This window comes from Balaenoptera acutorostrata, chromosome 1 (assembly GCF_949987535.1).
Source record: "Balaenoptera acutorostrata chromosome 1, mBalAcu1.1, whole genome shotgun sequence".
NCBI classification, from domain to species: Eukaryota; Metazoa; Chordata; class Mammalia; order Artiodactyla; family Balaenopteridae; genus Balaenoptera; species Balaenoptera acutorostrata.
The window spans coordinates 89,292,075-89,311,054 of NC_080064.1; the positions used below are offsets into that span (position 1 = coordinate 89,292,075).

The 18,980-nt window shown below is 40.5% G+C and overlaps 1 protein-coding gene across 3 annotated transcripts in view; it reads left to right on the forward strand.

Moving 5' to 3' along the window:
- CDC14A (cell division cycle 14A) overlaps positions 1-18,980 on the forward strand; it is a 179,173-nt gene that overhangs the window by 103,328 nt on the left and 56,865 nt on the right. For all 3 annotated transcript variants that reach the window (XM_028163371.2, XM_028163370.2, XM_057530740.1), the window contains one exon: positions 536-766. In XM_028163371.2, the coding sequence (XP_028019172.1) occupies positions 536-766 (231 nt within the window). The remainder of the gene's footprint in view (positions 1-535; positions 767-18,980) is intronic.

Consider the following 18,980-nt stretch of genomic DNA (forward strand, 5'->3'; position numbering starts at 1 on the left):
TATTTTTATCTCAATAGGTTGTTTGGAGAATTAAAAGAAATTTGTGCAGTCGTGACTTGTACATGGTAGGTGCTTAATAATCAGTCTCTCTTGTGGGGGGCTGCATTGTAGATTAAAACTGTACACCTGGCAAAAAGGCTGCGGTTCAAAAGTATTTGTCAAGAGGAGTAAAAAGGACAGAGTCCTTCCAGGCCTACTGTACGCATCTGAGGGCCTCAGGAATGCCTTTGTTTTGGCTTGGGAGGAGTGAGCTCCCAGGATTTGAAGCCTAAAGCTTGAGGTTTTGAACGTTCACGAGCTATTTCCAATACTCAGAAAAGGTTTTTTTTTTTTTTTTTTTCCCTCCTATGGTGTTTTTCTCAGTTTTTCAGACTGCTGCTTTTAGGAACGTGCTTCGACCTTACTCTCTCCTGAAATGCGCTTTCCTCCTAAGTTCTGTTGAGATTGATCATCTTTATTGTGAAGGGTTCTCGTGTTCCTGGGTTACGTAAGACGAAATGCGTGCCTTTTGCTTACAGCCCCTGCTTTCCTTTAGGTTATCCTCTTCACGCCCCCGAAGCCTACTTTCCTTATTTCAAAAAGCATAACGTGACTGCAATCGTGAGGCTGAACAAGAAGATTTACGAGGCGAAGCGCTTCACCGATGCGGGCTTCGAGCACTACGACCTCTTCTTCATCGATGGCAGCACACCCAGCGACAACATCGTGCGAAGGTTCCTGAATATCTGCGAGAACACGGAGGGGGCGATCGCGGTTCACTGCAAAGGTGAGAGCGAGGAGGCCGCGGTGGGCACTGGGTTTCTGAGAGGGGGTGAGCCAAAAGACAGCAAAACATGTGAAACAAAACCAGTTAGCGGCTTAGGAAACAGATGAGTTGTTTTTAGTTTGAGAAAACTGGAACACAAACCCATTTAAACGACCCCTTCCCAAAGAAAGGATCGCTTGGATGTGGACAGTCGGTGGTGTGCGGCTTTCTGGACGAGGCAGTTGTTCTGGCCTTACGTTCCCCAATTCACAATCGCTGACACCAGGTGCCACGAGGAGGGGAAATCGCAGCAGCACCGTCGGTAGGCTGGCGCAGTTGTCAGGAGGCAAGGGTTGTTTGTTCCCCTTTCTCCTTCTCTTCCATGATTGCCCATCCTTTTTCCATCCTCCTCCACACATCTGATATTTAATGCTCCCATTTCGTGACCCAGCTATCTGGAGCCCCACTTTGCGCCCCCCCACCCCTTCTTCTCCCCTGTTAGCCTTTTGCATCGTGGAACAGAGTGTCTTACCTGCCGATTGCAAGGGGCGGCAGCATACCTAACCCTAACCCTGACCCTAACCCTAGGGGGCGGCAGCATACCTAACCTTAACCCTGACCCTAACCCTAACCCTGACCCTAACCCTAACCCTGACCCTAACCCTAGGGGGCGGCAGCATACTCGGCTGGCTTATCGCTAGCTTCCTTGCCACAGGCCTGTTACTGCCTCTTTGAAAGACTGAAAGACTTATGTAAATGCATCTGTGGTCTCCAGGAGTGGGTACTTTGGAACAGGAGTCGCCAGATTTAGCAAATAAAAATACAAGATGCCCAGTTAAATTAGAATTTTAGATAAACAGTGAGTACTTTTTTAGCATGTCTCAAATAGTGCACCAAACATACATTCTGTATTTTACCTGGCAACCTTGCGTCAGCTACTCAGAAAATATGAAATACCATTTGCTCTAAGCCTAGTTGTTATAAACTCTGAGGAGGCTCGCATTGTAGATTTTCCAGCACGGTGGAAGGTATTTTACTGGGGTCTTTGGTTTCAGTGAGGAGAAATCACTTTGGCCACCAGGGGTGGAGCCTCTAGTTCTTCACATGCAGCTTTTCATACCGCCACTGGGTGGTGCTGTTCTCCGGTGTTGAGTCTGAGAACCGGTTTCTGTCGCGTTTTATGCTAATTGCCTGGTAGGTGTTAGGGATTGTACTGTTCTTTTCATGTGCCTAGTGCTGCTGTAACTGACTTACTCAGACGAGATGGCTTTGGTTCTAACAGAAATTAAAATACCATTTTGTAGCCCCTTGTTTCTATGTTTAAGATTTGAGTAGGTGGAGGTACTTTGCTGAACATGTGAGCGGTAACTGGAAGCTGCATTTTGTGGGAGCCCCGGCGAGGGAAACGAGCTGCACGTGGCCCCTGGTTCAGCGGAGGGCGCCTCAGTCAAGCTTCCTCCACGTTGACAGAGCCCCCTCCCGCCCCTCCGCGTTTCTCAGCAGGACGGGGCCCCGACTTGCTGGACTTCCTGTCTCAGGGGTGCGGGGGGCGTGGATCTGTTAGGAAGGACTGCTGCTTTCGGTTCTGCCCAGGTCACTGTGGGGTGGCGGTGCTCTGGCTTGACCCCGAGTGATCCATATGCGCCCCGGCTTTGCCTCTCCATCCCATTTTGTTAAAGATTGCCCAGACCCAAGGAAAAGCCTGCATTTCACACGCAGTCGGCCCTTCGTGGTATCCGGGGGGTTCTGCATCCGCCAAAGTGACTATAAGGGACTTGAGCATCCCCGGATTTTGGAATCCGCTGGGGTCCCGGAACCAATCCCTCGCGCATACCAAGAGACCATTGTATTTCAGATGTCAGTGGAACTTGAAAGCTAATGGGAATATGGCAGCTGCTAACGTTTAGTAGGAGCTATTCATACGCTCTGTTTCAAAGCTTATTTTTGTGTCATAAAAATCAGTATTTTTTCCTGGGATTAATTTGGCCTTATTTCCTAATCAGTTAGTTTTATGGTTACCAAGGCATATAGTTTCTCTGCCTGTCATTGTCTTGGATTGACAAATTCAGGGGAGGAGAAATGCAAAGCTTTCCTTGAAACTCAGCATCTCTCTTGATATTATTCCTCACCTAACAAACATTGGGAAAATGAACCGCTCTGGTGTTAAACATTCTTGTTACAGGTATTCTCTCTATTATATCCTTGACCTGTGAATGTTGACCTTGTAAAGAATATGTTAAGAAATACATATATTTTATGTTGCAGAGGTTTTTATATTTTAATCAGAACCTTTAGCATCGAAGTCAGTTCTTTTATAGGAAGGTCACATTTACAGGTGGTGACATCTTTTTGAGAGTGTTATTTCATTTGCTTCCACTTGTACACACATGTAGGATTCTTTCATAAGGATTACACTTTTGATTTAATTACAGCTGTATTGCTTTAAATAGCGTGCTTAGCTACTATAGGCCTGTTAATTATTTCGACATCTGCCCTAATTAAGTCAGCTTAGTTTCCTGGAAATTAAAGCAGCAGGGAGCATTTTAATTGAACTATAAGGAGGAGGGAGAGAGACCCTTATCCAATGTCAAATGAACTTTGGTAGCTGCTGAGAAAATGACTATTTCATGCCTCAATGTAAAGTACTAAAAACAGAGACAAACTGGAAACTAATTTTCTGGGAATGTGTGAAATCTTACAATGATTCAATATCTGCAGTTTGCCTTCTGGTTGATAAAAGGAATGGCTATGATTTTGTGAAATTTTCTAGCACAAATAATCATTAAACAACGACAACATTGTGATGTTCCAGTATGTGATGTTTGATGTTCTGTAGCAGTTTCAGAAAACGCCTGGAACTGTAAGGCAATCAGTGCTTAACTTGGTATAAATAGAAGACGTTTCAAAGTCTTCTCTTGCTGTGCCAGGGAGCCCTTTAATTATGAATGCTTTAAAAAATTTGTTAAAGTTTTTATAGAAACTTAGTGAACTGTTCCTATTCTGTTGAATTGTGGTAAGAGCTCCTAACTATTGAGTGCTAAGTAGGTTCTTTTTATAGATCTAAATTATAGACTCTTTTTAAAAGGGGGAAGCAACTTTAGTTTTAGAGAAAGTTGAAAAATTTCTGCACCACCTTTTCTTCTTGGTTGTGAGTGTGTGTGATGAGGAGCCCAACCAAGGGAACGGTAGCCGCCTGCACAGGGAGGGGTTCAGGGAGAGATAGTGTTATCTCCATAGAGAAGGCCATTTTCTCCCCAGACAGAGACCCAAACTGGTGACTTGAAGGAGGACACTGGAAACCAACTGGGCTTCCTGCGTCAGGCTGTCCAGCTGTGTTGTATCAATATGATTACCTGTAGTCTTGTCAGATGTCTGAGGACTTAACAACTCTGCAGAAACAGAAAATATTTGCTCTGGGCACAAACATGAAGGCAAATAACTCAAATTAAAGGAAGAGAGTCCTACTGAGACCATGATTAAGCTTCACTCTTTTCTAAAGAATGTCGGTGTTTTATCTGGGGTAAAATGTACTTCAGATGAAAACAGGACACACACACACACCCACCCCTCATCTAATAAAATAGTGTAAATATAATTTTTAAAAAGGAAGAGTGAATGGGAAGGAAATGCCAGGCACCCATAAACATGAGCTTGATTGTAATTTCATTTACATTTTTGATATGTATTCTCAACCAGGTGATACTGCCCTCAAGGGGGAAAAAATTGTTTTTGGGTGGTAAAAAACATTTTCTTTTTCTGTATAAAGTGCAGATTTATACACGGCACATAAAGAAATATGTGGTCTGTCTGTGACAGTAAAATTTCATGGGGGGCAGTTAGGAAGAAAATGCCTAGAGAGGCTCTTGGTTGGGGGGGAGGACAATAATGAAGAAAAGGTTGAGAAATACTGACTTAGAGACATGCGTTTTAAAATTTTTCACATTTATGAAACTAGGATGGATCTTAAAATTGATCGCATACCATAGTTTAATTTTTTCTTAGTGGAACTTAAATAATGGTGTGTGTTACACCATTAGATGACATGGTATCTTAGATTTGCTGAAAAATTGTGTATTTCCAAGTACTGAGGAAATTAGAGAAGATTTTCTTTATTATTTGACTACAAAAACCTGACAAAAGGCCCCCTCGTTTTGAGGGAGGCGGGAGATTCTGAAACATATAAAAAACGAAGCCACCAACATTTTCCTATGTCCTTTTCCAACTAAATGTTTTTTTTTTTTTTTTTAATTTTATTTATTTATTTTATTTATGGATGTGTTGGGTCTTCGTTTCTGTGCCAGGGCTTTCTCCAGCTGTGGCAAGCGGGGGCCACTCTTCATCACGGTGCGCGGCCTCTCACTATCGCGGCCTCGTTGCGGAGCACAGGCTCCAGACGCGCAGGCTCAGTAATTGTGGCTCACGGGCCCAGTTGCTCCGCGGCATGTGGGATCCTCCCAGACCAGGGCTCGAACCCGTGTCCCCTGCATTGGCAGGCAGATTCTCAACCACTGCGCCACCAGGGAAGCCCCCAACTAAATGTTTTCATGGATGACATTGTACCAATTTTCCAGGCTAGAAATATCCGTTGCCTTTAGCTTTCTCTGTGACCCAATCAAAATGTCTTTCTAATTCAGCTCTTCGTTATTACCACTGTCTCCCCCGTCCATGCCTGTCAGCCAGCCTTCCTCCTGCCCCAGCCTTCCAGCTCCTCTCTCTGGCTCCCGTCTCTGTCCTTTCCTATCCAGAGGTATGCTGCTGCCTCATCCAGCTGCTTTTATCATGTCACATTCTTTGCCCCCAAATACATGACAGCTTTATTTTGCCCTTTACATTGATTAAAAGCAAAATCAGATTTTTGCATGATACCAATTGTACGTTTTAGTTGTTGATAATATCATGAATTTCATAATACTTTTTAAATGAGTTGAATTTCGTTCATCAGAGGCTCATCTGCATGTCTGAGGAGTAATAACACGTATATGCAGGAGATGTGTCCTAATCAGTGCTCAGAGAACTTTGCATCTGGATTTGGGGATTCCCAAATAACTCAGCAGTCTTTGGTGTCTTTGGCCCACAGTTGATAACCTACTTCCCCTAAGTACAGGTTCCTCCACTTAAATCAGAGGTGCCCTTTAATCTGGCTCCTCCACACCCATCTGCCCTTATTTTCCACTCAGCACACACTGACACATTCTCCAGACCAGCCAGGCTTTCCATCACTGGACCCTTTGCTGAAAATGTTCCGCAACCTTCCTATTCTTTAGAGTCTGTTGAAGTCCTTGTCATCGATGACACATTCTTTGTGTGTCACAACTCACACAGTCCCTTTCTTTGAGAGCCCAGTTTCAGTTTAAACCTAATTTCTTTGCTTCTTGGTTAATATTCTTGTGTCTACAACTCCTTTGATAACATATCGTGGTCAAAATTATATCCTCTACTTGCTTATCTCCTTATCCTCTGAGCAAAGCCCTGTCCTGGGTAGCTTGTAGACAGCAAATAAACACTGGACTAGCTGAATCAAAGGATTAAAAACAAAGAGCCACTTTGTCGTTCTATAAGAAAAAGAGTTTACGATAGGAAGAGATTAAATAGTGGAAAAATAACTCAGCACGGTGCCTTGCTCATGGGTGGTACTTAACAAATAAAAGTTTATAGTACCGTATTTAATTCCAAGAAACCGGCTATGAAAAGATTTAGAAAAAGCTTGTAAATAAGCATTAGTGGCTCAGTACTGTATATCTCATGAGGGCAGGCATCCTGCTTGTCTTCGTGTTTCTGGCCCCAGCGTCTGTCACAGCGCCGCATGCTCAGCCGGTCTTTGTATCTGTAGAATGGAGTGACTGAATGGATGAGCCGAGAGTGGAAAGAACTCTGGGACAATCACAGGACCCCTGGGGATTTTAGTCCTGACTTCCGTATTCACTTGTTATGCTAATGTGAGTGAACTGGTTAGTATCTTTGGGCTTCAGTTCTGGTGTGTGAACAACAATCACCATATCTGAAGACCCTACAGCTTGATCAAATTTTTGAATATTTTGGGAAAGGAGGAAGCCAGTGTAGATTAAAAAAAATTGTCTAAAATGTAAAATCCTATCACTTTTTTAAATAGATTTTTATTGCAGTATAATTGCTTCACAATACTGTGTTAGTTTCTGTTGTACAACAAAGTGAATCAGCCATATGCATACACATATCCCCATATCCCCACCCTCTTGAGCCTCCCTCCCATCCTCCCTATCCCACCCCTCTAGGTCATCGCAAAGCACCGAGCTGATCTCCGTGTGCTATGTGGCTGCTTCCCACTAGCTATCTATTTTACGTTTGGTAGTGTATATATGTCCATGCCACTCTCTCACTTCGTCCCAGCTTACCCTTCCCCCTTCCCGTGTCCTCAAGTCCATTCTCTACGTCTGTGTCTTTATTCCTGTCCTGCTCCTAGGTTCTTCAGAAACATTTTTTTTTTTTTAGATTCCATATATATGCGTTAGCATACGGTATTTGTTTTTCTCTTTCTGACTTACTTCACTCTGTATGACAGACTCTAGGTCCATCCACCTCACTGCAAATAACTCAATTTCGTTTTTTTTTTACGGCTGAGAAATAGTCCATTGTATATATGTGCCACATCTTCTTTATCCATTCATCTGTCGATAGACACTTAGGTTGCTTCCATGTCCTGGCTATTGTAAATAGTGCTGCAATGAACATTGTGGTACATGACTCTTTTTGAATTATGGTTTTCTCAGGGTATATGCCCAGTAGTGGGATTGCAGGGTCATATGGTAGTTCTATTTTTAGTTTTTTAAGGAACCTCCATACTGTTTTCCATAGTGGTTGTATCAATTTACATTCCCACCAACAGTGCAGGAGGGTTCCCTTTTCACCACACCCTTTCCAGCATTTATTGTTTCTAGATTTTTTGATAATGGCCATTCTGATTGGTGTGAGGTGATACCTCATTGTAGTTTTGATTTGCATTTCTCTAATAATTAGTGATGTTGAGCATCTTTTCATGTGCCTCTTGGCCATCTGTTTATCTTCCTTGGTGAAATGTCTGTTTCGGTCATCTGCTCATTTTTTAACTGGATTGTTTGTTTCTTTGATTATGAGCTCTATGAGCTGTTTTGTATATTTTGGAGATTAATCCTTTGTTGTTTCATTTGCAAATATCTCCCATTCTGGGGGTTGTCTTTTTGTCTTGTTTATGGTTTCCTTTGCTGTGCAAAAGCTTTTAAGTTTAATTAAGTCCCATTTGTTTATTTTTGTTTTTATTTCCATTACTCTGGGAGGTGGGTCAAAAAAGATCTTCCTGTGGTTTATGTCAAAGAGTGTTTTTCCTATGTTTTCCTCTAAGAGTTTTGTAGTGTCTGGTCTTACATTTAAGTCTTTAATCCATTTGGAGTTTATTTTTGTGTATGATGTTAGGGAGTGTTCTAATTTCATTCTTTTACATGTAGCTGTCCAGTTTTCCCAGCACAACTTATTGAAGAGGATGTCTTTTCTCCATTGTATGTTCTTGCCTCCTTTGTCGTAAATTAGGTGCCCATAAGTGCGTGGGTTTACCTCTGGGTATTCTATCCTGTACTATTGATCTATATTTCTGTTTTTGTGCCAGTACCATACTGTCTTCATTACTGTAGCTTTGTAGTATAGTCTGAAATCAGGGAGCCTGATTCCTCCAACACTGTTTTTCTTTCTCAAGATTGCTTTGGCTCTTCAGGGTCTTTTGTGTTTCCATACGAATTGTAAAATTTTTTGTTCTAGTTCTGTGAAGAATGCCATTGGTAGTTTGCTAGGGATTGCACTGAATTTGTAGATTGCTTTGGGTAGTATACTCATTTTCACAATATTGATTCTTCCAATCCAAGAACATGGTATATTTTTCCATCTGTTTATGTCATCTTTGATTTCTTTCATCAGTGTTTTATAGTTTTCTGAGTACAAGTCTTTTGCCTCCTTAGGCAGGTTTATTCCTAGGTATTTTATTCTTTTTGTTGCAATGGTAAATGGGAGTGTTTCCTTAATTTCTCTTTCTGATTTTTCATTGTTGGTGTATAGGAATGCCAGAGATTTCTGTGCATTAATTTTTTTATCCTGAAACCTTACCAAATTCATTGATTAGTTCTAGTAGTTTCCTGGTGGCATCTTTAGGTTTTTCTATGTATGGTATCATGTCATCTGCAAACAGTGACAGTTTTACTTCTTCTTTTCCAGTTTGTAATCCTTTTATGTCTTTTTCTTCTCTGATTGCTGTGGCTAGGACTTCCAAAGCTATGTTGAATAAGAGTGGCGAGAGTGGACATCCTTGCCTTGTTCCTGATCTTAGTGGAAATGCTTTCAGTTTTTCACCATTGAGTATGATGCTTGCTATGGGTTTGTCATATATGGCCTTTATTATGTTGAGGTAGATTCCCTCTATGCCCATTTTCTGGAGAGTTTTTAATCATAAATGGGTGTTGAATTTTGTCGAAAGCTTCTTCTGCATCTATTGAGATGATCATATGGTTTTTATTCCTTAATTTGTTAATGTGGTGTAGCACATTGATTGATTTGCATATATTGAAGAATCCTTGCATCCCTGGGATAAATCCCACTTGATCATGGTGTATGATCTTTTTAATGTGCTGTTGGTTCTGTTTGCTAGTATTTTGTTCAGGATTTTTGCATCTATGTTCATCAGTGATATTGGTCTATAATTTTCTTTTTTTGTGATATCTTTTTCTGGTTTTGGTATCAGGGTGATGGTGGCTTTGTGGAATGAATTTGGGAATGTTTCTCCCTCTGCAATTTTTTGGAAGTGTTTGAGAAGGATCAGTGTTAGCTCTTCTCTAAATGTTTGATAGAATTCACCTGTGAAGCCATCTGGTCCTGGACTTTTGTTTGTTGGAAGATTTTTAATTATGGTTTCAATTTGATTATTTGTGATAGGTCTGTTTATATTTTCTAATTCTCCCTGGTTCAGTCTTGGAAAATTGTACCTTTCCAAGAATTTGTCCATTTCTTCATGGTTATCCATTTTATTGGCATATAGTTGTTTGTAGTAGTCTCTTATAATCCTTTGTATTTCTGCAGTGTCTGTTGTGATTTCTCCTTTTTCATTTCAAATTTTATTGATTTGCGTCCTCTCCCTTTTTTTCTTGATGAGTCTGGCTAAGGGTTTATCAATTCTTTATCAAAAAGAACCAGCTTTTCTTTTTATTGATCTTTGCTATTGTTTTCTTCATTTCTATTTGATTTACTTCTGCTCTGATCTTTATAATTTCTTTCCTTCCACTGACTTTGGGTTTTCTTTGTTCTTCTTTCTCTAGTGGTTTTAAGTGTAGGGTTTGATTGTTTATTTGAGATTTTTCTTGTTTCTTGAGGTGAGATTGAATTGCTATAAACTTCCCTCTTAGAACTGCGTTTGCTGCGTCTTATAGGTTTTGTGTTGTGTTTTTGTTGTCATTTATTTCTACGTATTTTAAAACTTCTTCTTTGATTTCTTTAGTGATCTCTTGGTCATTTAGTAGTGCACTGTTTAGCCTCCATGTATTTGTGTTTTTTACAGTTTTTTTCCTGCAGTTGATTTCCAATCTCATAGCGTTGTGGTCAGAAAAGATGCTTGATACGATTTCAGTTTTCTTAAATTTTCTGAGGCTTGATTTGTGACCCAAAATGTTATCTATCCTGGAGAATGTTCTGTGTGCACTTGAGAAGAAGGTGTATTCTGCCACTTTTGGGTGGAATGTTCTATAAATATCAATTAAATCTATCTGGTTTATTGTATAATTTAAAGCTTGTGTTTCCTTATTTATTTTCTGTCTGGATGATCTGTCCATTGGTTTAAGTGGGGTGTTTAAGTCCCCTAATATTATTGTGTTAGTGTTGATTTCTTCTTTCATGGTTGTTAGCATTTGCCTTATGTATTGAGGTGCTCCTATGTTGGGTGCATAAACAGTTATAATTGTTATATCTTCTTCTTGGATCGATCCTTTGACCATTATGCAGTGTTCCTCCTTATCTCTTGTAACAGTCTTTATTTTAAAGTCTATTTTATCTGATACAAGTATTGCTACTCCAGCTTTCTTTTGATTTCCATTTGCATGGAATATCTTTTTTTAGCCCTTCACTTTCAGTCTGTATGTGTCCCTAGGTCTGAAGTGGGTCTCTTGTAGACAGCATATATATGTGTCTTGTTTTTGTATCCATTCAGCCAGTCTTTGTCTTTTGGTTGGGGCATTTAATCCATTTACATTCAAGGTTATTATTGATATGTATGTTCCTATTACCATTTTCTTAATTGTTTTGGGTTTGTTTTTGTGGGTCTTTTTCTTGTGTTTCCCGCCTAGAGAAGTTTCTTTAGCTTTTGTTGTAAAGCTGGTTTGGTGGTGTTGATTTCTCTTAGCTTTTGCTTGTCTGAATAGCTTTTGACTTCTCCATCGAATCTGAATGAGATCCTTGCTGGGTAGAGTAATCTTGATTGTAGGTTTTTCTCTTTCCTCACCTTAAGTATATCCTTTTTTTTTTTTAAGTGAAAAAAACTGTGTGATTTATTAACATATTAAAGCTATAAACCTATTAATGAAAATTTCAAGCAAATCTTCCTTAATTTACGTTTTGGGAGAATTTGTTTCAATGAACAGGGTAAGAGAGAACTGCATTCTTTTGTTTTTTTTTTTAACATCTTTATTGGAGTATAATTGCTTTACAATGGTGTGTTAGTTTCTGCTTTTTTTTAAAAAAATTATTTATTTATTTATGGCTGTGTTGGGTCTTCGTTTCTGTGTGTGGGCTTTCTCTAGTTGCAGCAAGTGGGGGCCACTCTTCATCGCGGTGCGTGGGCCTCTCACTATCGCTGCCTCTCTTGTTGCAGAGCACAGGCTCCAGACGCGCAGGCTCAGTAATTGTGGCTCACGGGCCTAGTTGCTCCGCGGCATGTGGGATCTTCCCAGACCAGAGCTCGAACCTGTGTCCCCTTCATTGGCAGGCAAATTCTCAACCACTGCGCCACCAGGGAAGCCCCTAGTTTCTGCTTTTTAACAAAGTGAATCAGTTATACATATACATATGTTCCCATATCTCTTCCCTCTTGCATCTCCCTCCCTCCCACCCTCCCTATCCCACCCCTCTAGGTGGTCACAAAGCACCGAGCTGATCTCTCTGTGCTATGCAGCTGCTTCCCACTAGCTATCTATTTTACGTTTGGTAGTGTATATATGTCCATGCCACTCTCTCACTTTGTCCCAGCTTACCCTTCCCCTTCCCTGTATCCTCAAATCCATTCTCTAGTAGGTCTGTGTCTTTATTCCCATCTTGCGCCTAGGTTCTTCTGGACTTTTTTTTTTTTAATATTCCATATATGTGTGTTAGCATACAGTATTTGTTTCTCTCTTTCTGACTTACTTCACTCTGTATGACAGACTCTAGGTCCATCCACCTCACTACAAATAACTCAATTTCGTTTCTTTTTATGGCTGAGTAATATTCCATTGTATATATGTGCCACATCTTCTTTATCCATTCATCTGTCGATGGACACTTAGCTTGCTTCCATGTCCTGGCTATTGTGAAGAGAGCTGCAGTGAACATTTTGGTACATGACTGTTTTTGAATTATGGTTTTCTCAGGGTATATGCCCAGTAGTGGGATTGCTGGGTCATATGATAGTTCTATTTTTAGTTTTTTAAGGAACGTCCATAGTGTTCTCCATAGTGGCTGTATCAATTTACATTCCCACCAACAGTGCAAGAGTGTTCCCTTTTCTCCACACCCTCTCCAGCATTTATTGTTTGCAGATTTTTTGATGATGGCCATTCTGACTGGTGTGAGATGATATCTCATTGTAGTTTTGATTTGCATTTCTCTAATGATTAATGATGTTGAGCATTCTTTCATGTGTTTGTTGGCAATCTGTATATCTTCTTTGGAGAAATGTCTATTTAGGTCTTCTGCCCATTTTTGGATTGGGTTGTTTGTTTTTTTGATATTGAGCTGCATGAGCTGCTTGTAAATTTTGGAGATTAATCTTCTATCAGTTGCTTTATTTGCAAATATTTTCACCCATTCTGAGGGTTGTCTTTTTGTCTTGTTTATGGTTTCCTTTGCTGTACAAAAGTTTTAAGTTTCATTAGGTCCCATTTGTTTATTTTTGTTTTTATTTCCATTTCTCTAGGAGGTGGGTCAAAAAGTATCTTGCTGTGATTGATGTCATAGAGCGTTCTGCGTATGTTTTCCTCTAAGAGTTTGATAGTGTCTGGCCTTACATTTAGGTCTTTAATCCATTTTGACTTTATTTTTGTGTATGGTGTTAGGGAGTGTTCTAATTTCATTCTTTTACATGTAGCTGTCTAGTTTTCCCAGCACCACTTATTGAAGAGGCTGTCTTTTCTCCACTGTATAGTCTTGCCTCCTTTATTAAAGATAAGGTGACCATATGTGCGTGGGCTTATCTCTGGGCTTTCTATCCTGTTCCATTGACCTATATTTCTGTTTTTGTGCCAGTACCATACTGTCTTGATTACTGTAGCTTTGTAGTATAGTCTGAAGTCAGAGAGCCTGATTCCTCCAACTCCGTTTTTCTTTCTCAAGATTGCTTTGGCTATTCGGGGTCTTTTGTGTTTCCATACAAATTGTGAAATTTTTTGTTCTAGTTCTGTGAAAAATGCCAGTGGTAGTTTGATAGGGATTGCATTGAATCGGTAGATTGCTTTGGGTAGTATAGTCATTTTCACATTGTTGATTCTTCCACTCCAAGAACATGGTATATCTGTCCATCTATTTGTATCATCTTTAATTTCTTTCATCCGTGTCTTATAATTTTCTGCATACAGGTCTTTTGTCTCCTTAGGTAGGTTTATTCCTCGATATTTTATTCTTTTTGTTGCAATGGTAAATGGGAGTGTTTTCTTAGTTTCACTTTCAGATTTTTCATCATTAGTATATAGGAATGCAAGAGATTTCTGTGCATTAATTTTATATCCTGCTACTTTACCAAATTCATTGATTAGCTCTAGTAGTTTTCTCGTAGCACCTTTAGGATTCTCTATGTATGGTATCATGTCATCTTCAAACAGTGACAGCTTTACTTCTTCTTTTCCGATTTGGATTCCTTTTATTTCTTTTTCTTCTCTGATTGCTGTCGCTAAAACTTCCAAAACTATGTTGAATAATAGTGGTGAAAGTGGGCAAACTTGTCTTGTTCCTCATCTTACTGGAAATGGTTTCAGTTTTTCACCATTGAGGACGATGTTGGCTGTGGGTTTGTCATATATGGCCTTTATTATGTTGAGGAAAGTTCCCTCTATGCCTATTTTCTGCAGGGCTTTTATCATAAATGAGTGTTGAATTGTGTCGAAAGCTTTCTCTGCATCTATTGAGATGATCATATGGTCATTCTCCTTCAGTTTGTTAATATGGTGTATCACGTTGATTGATTTGCGTATATTGAAGAATCCTTGCATTCCTGGGATAAACCCCACTTGATCATGGTGTATGAGACTTTTAATGTGCTGTTGGATTCTGTTTGCTAGTATTTTGTTGAGGATTTTTGCATCTATGTTCATGAATGATATTGGCCTGTAGTTTTCTTTCTTTGTGACATCTTTTTCTGGTTTTGGTATCAGAGTGATGGTGACCTCATAGAATGAGTTTGGGAGTGTTCCTCCCTCTGCTATCTTTTGGAAGAGTTTGAGAAGGATAGGTGTTAGCTCTTCTCTAAATGTTTGATAGAATTTGCCTGTGAAGCCATCTGGTCCTGGGCTTTTGTTTTTTGGAAGATTTTTAATCACAGTTTGAATTTCAGTGCTTGTGCTTGGTCTGTTCATATTTTCTATTTCTTCCAGGTTCAGTTCCGGAAGGTTGTGCATTTCTAAGAATTTTTTCATTTCTTACAGGTTGTCCATTTTATTGGCATATAGTTGCTTGTAGTAATCTCTCATGATCCTTTGTATTTCTGCAGTGACAGTTGTTACTTCTCCTTTTTTATTTCTAATTCTATTGCTTTGAGTCTCCCTTTTTTTCTTGATGAGTCTGGCTAATGGTTTTTCAATTTTGTTTATCTTCTCAAAGAACCAGCTTTTAGTTTTATTGATCTTTGCTATCGTTTCCTTCATTTCTTTTTCATTTATTTCTGATTTGATCTTTATGATTTCTTTCCTTCTGCTAAGTTTGGGTTCTTTTTGTTCTTCTTTCTCTAATTGCTTTAGGTGTAAGGTTAGGTTGTTTATTTGAGATGTTTCTTGTTTCTTAAGATAGGATTGTATTGCTATAAACTTCCCTCTTAGAACTGCTTTTGCTGCATCGCATAGGTTTTGGGTCGTCGTGTTTTCATTGTCGTTTGTTTCTAGGTATTTTTTGATTTCCTCTTTGATTTCTTCAGTGATCTCTTGGTTATTAAGTAGTGTATTGTTTAACCTCCATGTGTTTGTATTTTTTACAGAATTTTTCCTGTAATTGATATCTAGTCTCATAGCGTTGTGGTTGGAAAAGATACTTGATACGATTTCAATTTTCTTAAATTTACCAAGGCTTGATTTGTGACCCAAGATATGATCTATCCTGGAGAATGTTCCATGAGCACTTGAGAAGAAATTGTATTCTGTTGTTTTTGGATGGAATGTCCTATAAATATCAATTAAGTCCATCTTGTTTAATGTATCATTTAAAGCTTGTGTTTCCTTATTTATTTTCATTTTGGATGATCTGTCCATTGGTGAAAGTGGGGTGTTAAAGTCCCCTACTATGATTGTGTTACTATGATTGTGTCGATTTTCCCTTTTATGGCTGTTAGTGTATGCCTTATGTATTGAGGTGCCCCTATGTTGGGTGCATAAATATTTACAATTGTTATATCTTCTTGGATTGATCCCTTGATCATTATGTAATGTCCTGCTTTGTTTCTTGTAATAGTCTTTGTTTTAAAGTCTATTTTGTCTGATATGAGAATTGGTACTCCAGCTTTCTTTTGATTTCCATTTGCATGGAATATCTTTTTCTAGCCCCTCACATTCAGTCTGTATGTGTCCCTAGGTCTGAAGTGAGTCTCTTGTAGACAGCATATATATGGGTCTTGTTTTTGTATCCATTCATCCAGTGTATGTCTTCTGGTTGGAGCATTTAATCCTTTTACATTAAGGTAATTATCGATATGTACATTCCTATTACAATTTTCTTAACTGTTTTGGGTCTGTTATTGTAGGTCTTTTCCTTCTCTTGTGTTTCCTGCCTAGAGAAGTTCCTTTAGCATTTGTTGTAAATCTGTTTTGGTGGTGCTGAATTCTCTTAATTTTTGCTTGTCTGTAAAGGTTTTAATTTCTCCATCAAATCTGAATGAGATCCTTGCTGGGTAGAGTAACCTTGGTTGTACGTTTTTCTCCTTCATCACTTTAAATATGTCCTACCACTCCCTTCTGGCTTGCAGAGTTTCTGCTGAAAGATCAGCTGTTAACCTTATGGGGATTCCCTTGTGTGTTATTTGTTGTTTTTCCCTTGCTGCTTTTAATAATTTTTATTTGTATTTAATTTTTGGTAGTTTCATTAATATGTGTCTTGGCATGTTTCTCCTTGGATTTATCCTGCGTGGGACTCGCTATGCTTCCTGCACTTGATTAACAATTCCTTTCCCATATTAGGGAAATTTTCAACTATAATCTCTTCAAATATTTTCTCAGTCCCTTTCTTTTTCTCTTATTCTTCTCAGACCCATATAATTCGAATGTTGGTGCGTTTAATGTTGTCCCAGAGGTCTCTGAGACTGTCCTCAATTCTTTTCATTCTTTTTTCTTTATTCTGCTCTGCAGTAGTTATTTCCACCATTTTATCTTCCAGGTCACTTATCCGTTCTTCTGCCTCAGTTATTCTGCTATTGATCCCTTGTGGAGAATTTTTAATTTCGTTTATTGTGTTGTTCATCACTGTTTGTTTGCTCTTTAGTTCTTCTAGGTCCTTGTTAAACATTTCTTGTATTTTCTCCATTCTATTTCCAAGATTTGGATCATTTTTACTATCATTATTCTGTATTCTTTTTCAGGTAGACTGCCTATTTCCTCTTCATTTGTTAAGTCTGATGGGTTTTTACCTTGCTCCTTCATCTGCTGTGTGTTTCTCTGTCTTCTCTGTTTGCTTAACTTACTGTGTTTGGGGTCTCCTTTTCACAGGCTGCAGGTTCATAATTCCCATTGTTTTTGGTGTCTGTCCCCAGTGGCTAAGGTTGGTTCAGTGGGTTGTGTAGGCTTCCTGGTGGAGGGGACTAGTGCCTGTGTTCTGGTGGATGAGGCTCGATCTTGTCTTTCTGGTGGGCAGGTCCACATCTGGTGGTGTGTTTTTGGGGTGTCTGTGACCTCATTATGATTTTAGGCAGCCTCTCTGCCAATGGCTGGGGTTGTGTTCCTCTCTTGCTAGTTGTTTGGCATAGGGTGTCCAGCACTGTAGCTTGTTGGTCGTTGAGTGGAGCTCGGTCTTGGTGTTGAGAAGGAGATCTCTGGGAGATTTTTGCTGTTTGATATTATGTGGAGCTGGGAGGTCTCCTGTGGACCAGTGTCCTGAACTTGGCTCTCCCATCTCAGAGGCACAGCCCTGACGTCTGGCTGGAGCACCAATAGCCTGTCATCCACACGGCTCAGAATAAAAGGGGGAAAAATAAGAAAGAAAGAAAGAAAGAAGAAGATAAAATAAAATAAAGTAAAATGAAATAATTAAAACAAAAAAAATTATTAAAAAAAATTTTTTAAGTAATAAAAACATAGAAAAAGAAAGAAGAGAGCAACCAAACCAAAAAACTAGTCCACCAATGATAACAAGTGCTAAAAACTATACTAAAAACAAACAAACAAACAAAAAAAACGGACAGACAGAATCCAGGACAAATGGTAAAAACAAAGCTATGCAGACAATATCACAGACAGAAGCATACACATACACACTCACAAAAAGAGAAAAAGGGAAAAAAAATATATATCGTTGCTCCTATGTCCACCTCCTCAATTTGGGATGATTTGTTTTCTATTCAGGTATTCCACAGATGCAGGGTACATCAAGTTGAATGTGGAGATTTAATCCACTGCTCCTGAGGCTGCTGGGAGAAATTTCCCTTTCTCTTCTTTGTTCGCACAGCTCCTAGGGTTCAGCTTTGGATATGGACCCGCCTCTGCGTGTAGGTCGCTTGAGGGCGTCCGTTCTTCGCTCACACAGGACGGGGTTAAAGGAGCAGCTGATTCGGGGACTCTGGCTCACTCAGGCCGGGGGGAGGGAGGGGTACGGATGCGGGGGGGCCTGCAGTGGCAGAGGCCGGTGTGATGTTGCACCAGCCTGAGGTGTGCCGTGCGTTCTCCCGGGGAAGTTGTCCCTGGATCACGGGACCCTGGCAGTGGCAGGCTGCACAGGCTCCTGGGAGGGGCGGTGTGGATAGTGACCTGTTCTTGCACACAGGCTTCTTGGTGGCTGCAGCCGCAGCCTTAGCGTCTCATGCCCGTCTCTGGGGTCCGCACTGATAACTGCGGCTCACGCCCGTATCTGGAGCTCGTTTAAGCGGTGCTCTTAATCCCTTCTCCTGTGCACCAGGAAACAAAGAGGCAAGAAAAAGTCTCTTGCTTCTTGGGCAGCTCCAGACTTTTTCCCCGCACTCCCTCCTGGGTAGCTGTGGTGCGCTAACCCCTTCAGGCTGTGTTCACGCTGCCAACCCCAGTCCTCTCCCTGGGATCCAACCGAAGCCCGAGACTCAGCTCCCAGCCCCCACCCGCCCCGGCGGGTGAGCAGAGAAGCCTCTCGGGCTGGTGAGTGCTGGTCAGCACCAATCCTCTGTGCGGGAATCTCTCCGCTTTGCCCTCCGCGCCCCTGTGGCTGCACTCTCCTCCGTGGCTCCGAAGCTTCCCCCCCCACCCCCGCCACCCGCAGTCTCCGCTTGCGAAGGGGCTTCCTAGTGTGTGGAAACCTTTCCTCCTTCACAGCTCCCTCCCACTGGTGCAGGTCCCATCCCTGTTCTTTTGTGTCTGTTTTTTCTTTTTTCTTTTGCCCTACCCAGTTACATGGGGCGTTTCTTGCCTTTTGGGAGGTCTGAGTTCTTCTGCTAGCATTCAGTAGGTATTCTGTAGGCGTTGTTCCACATATAGATGTATTTCTGATGTATTTGTGGGGAGGAAGGTGATCTCCACGTCTTACTCTTCTGCCATCTTGAAGCTCCTCCCCTCATTCTCCTTAAGTATATTCTGCCACTGCCTTCTGGCCTGCAGAGTTTCCTCTGAAAAATCAGTTGATAACCTTA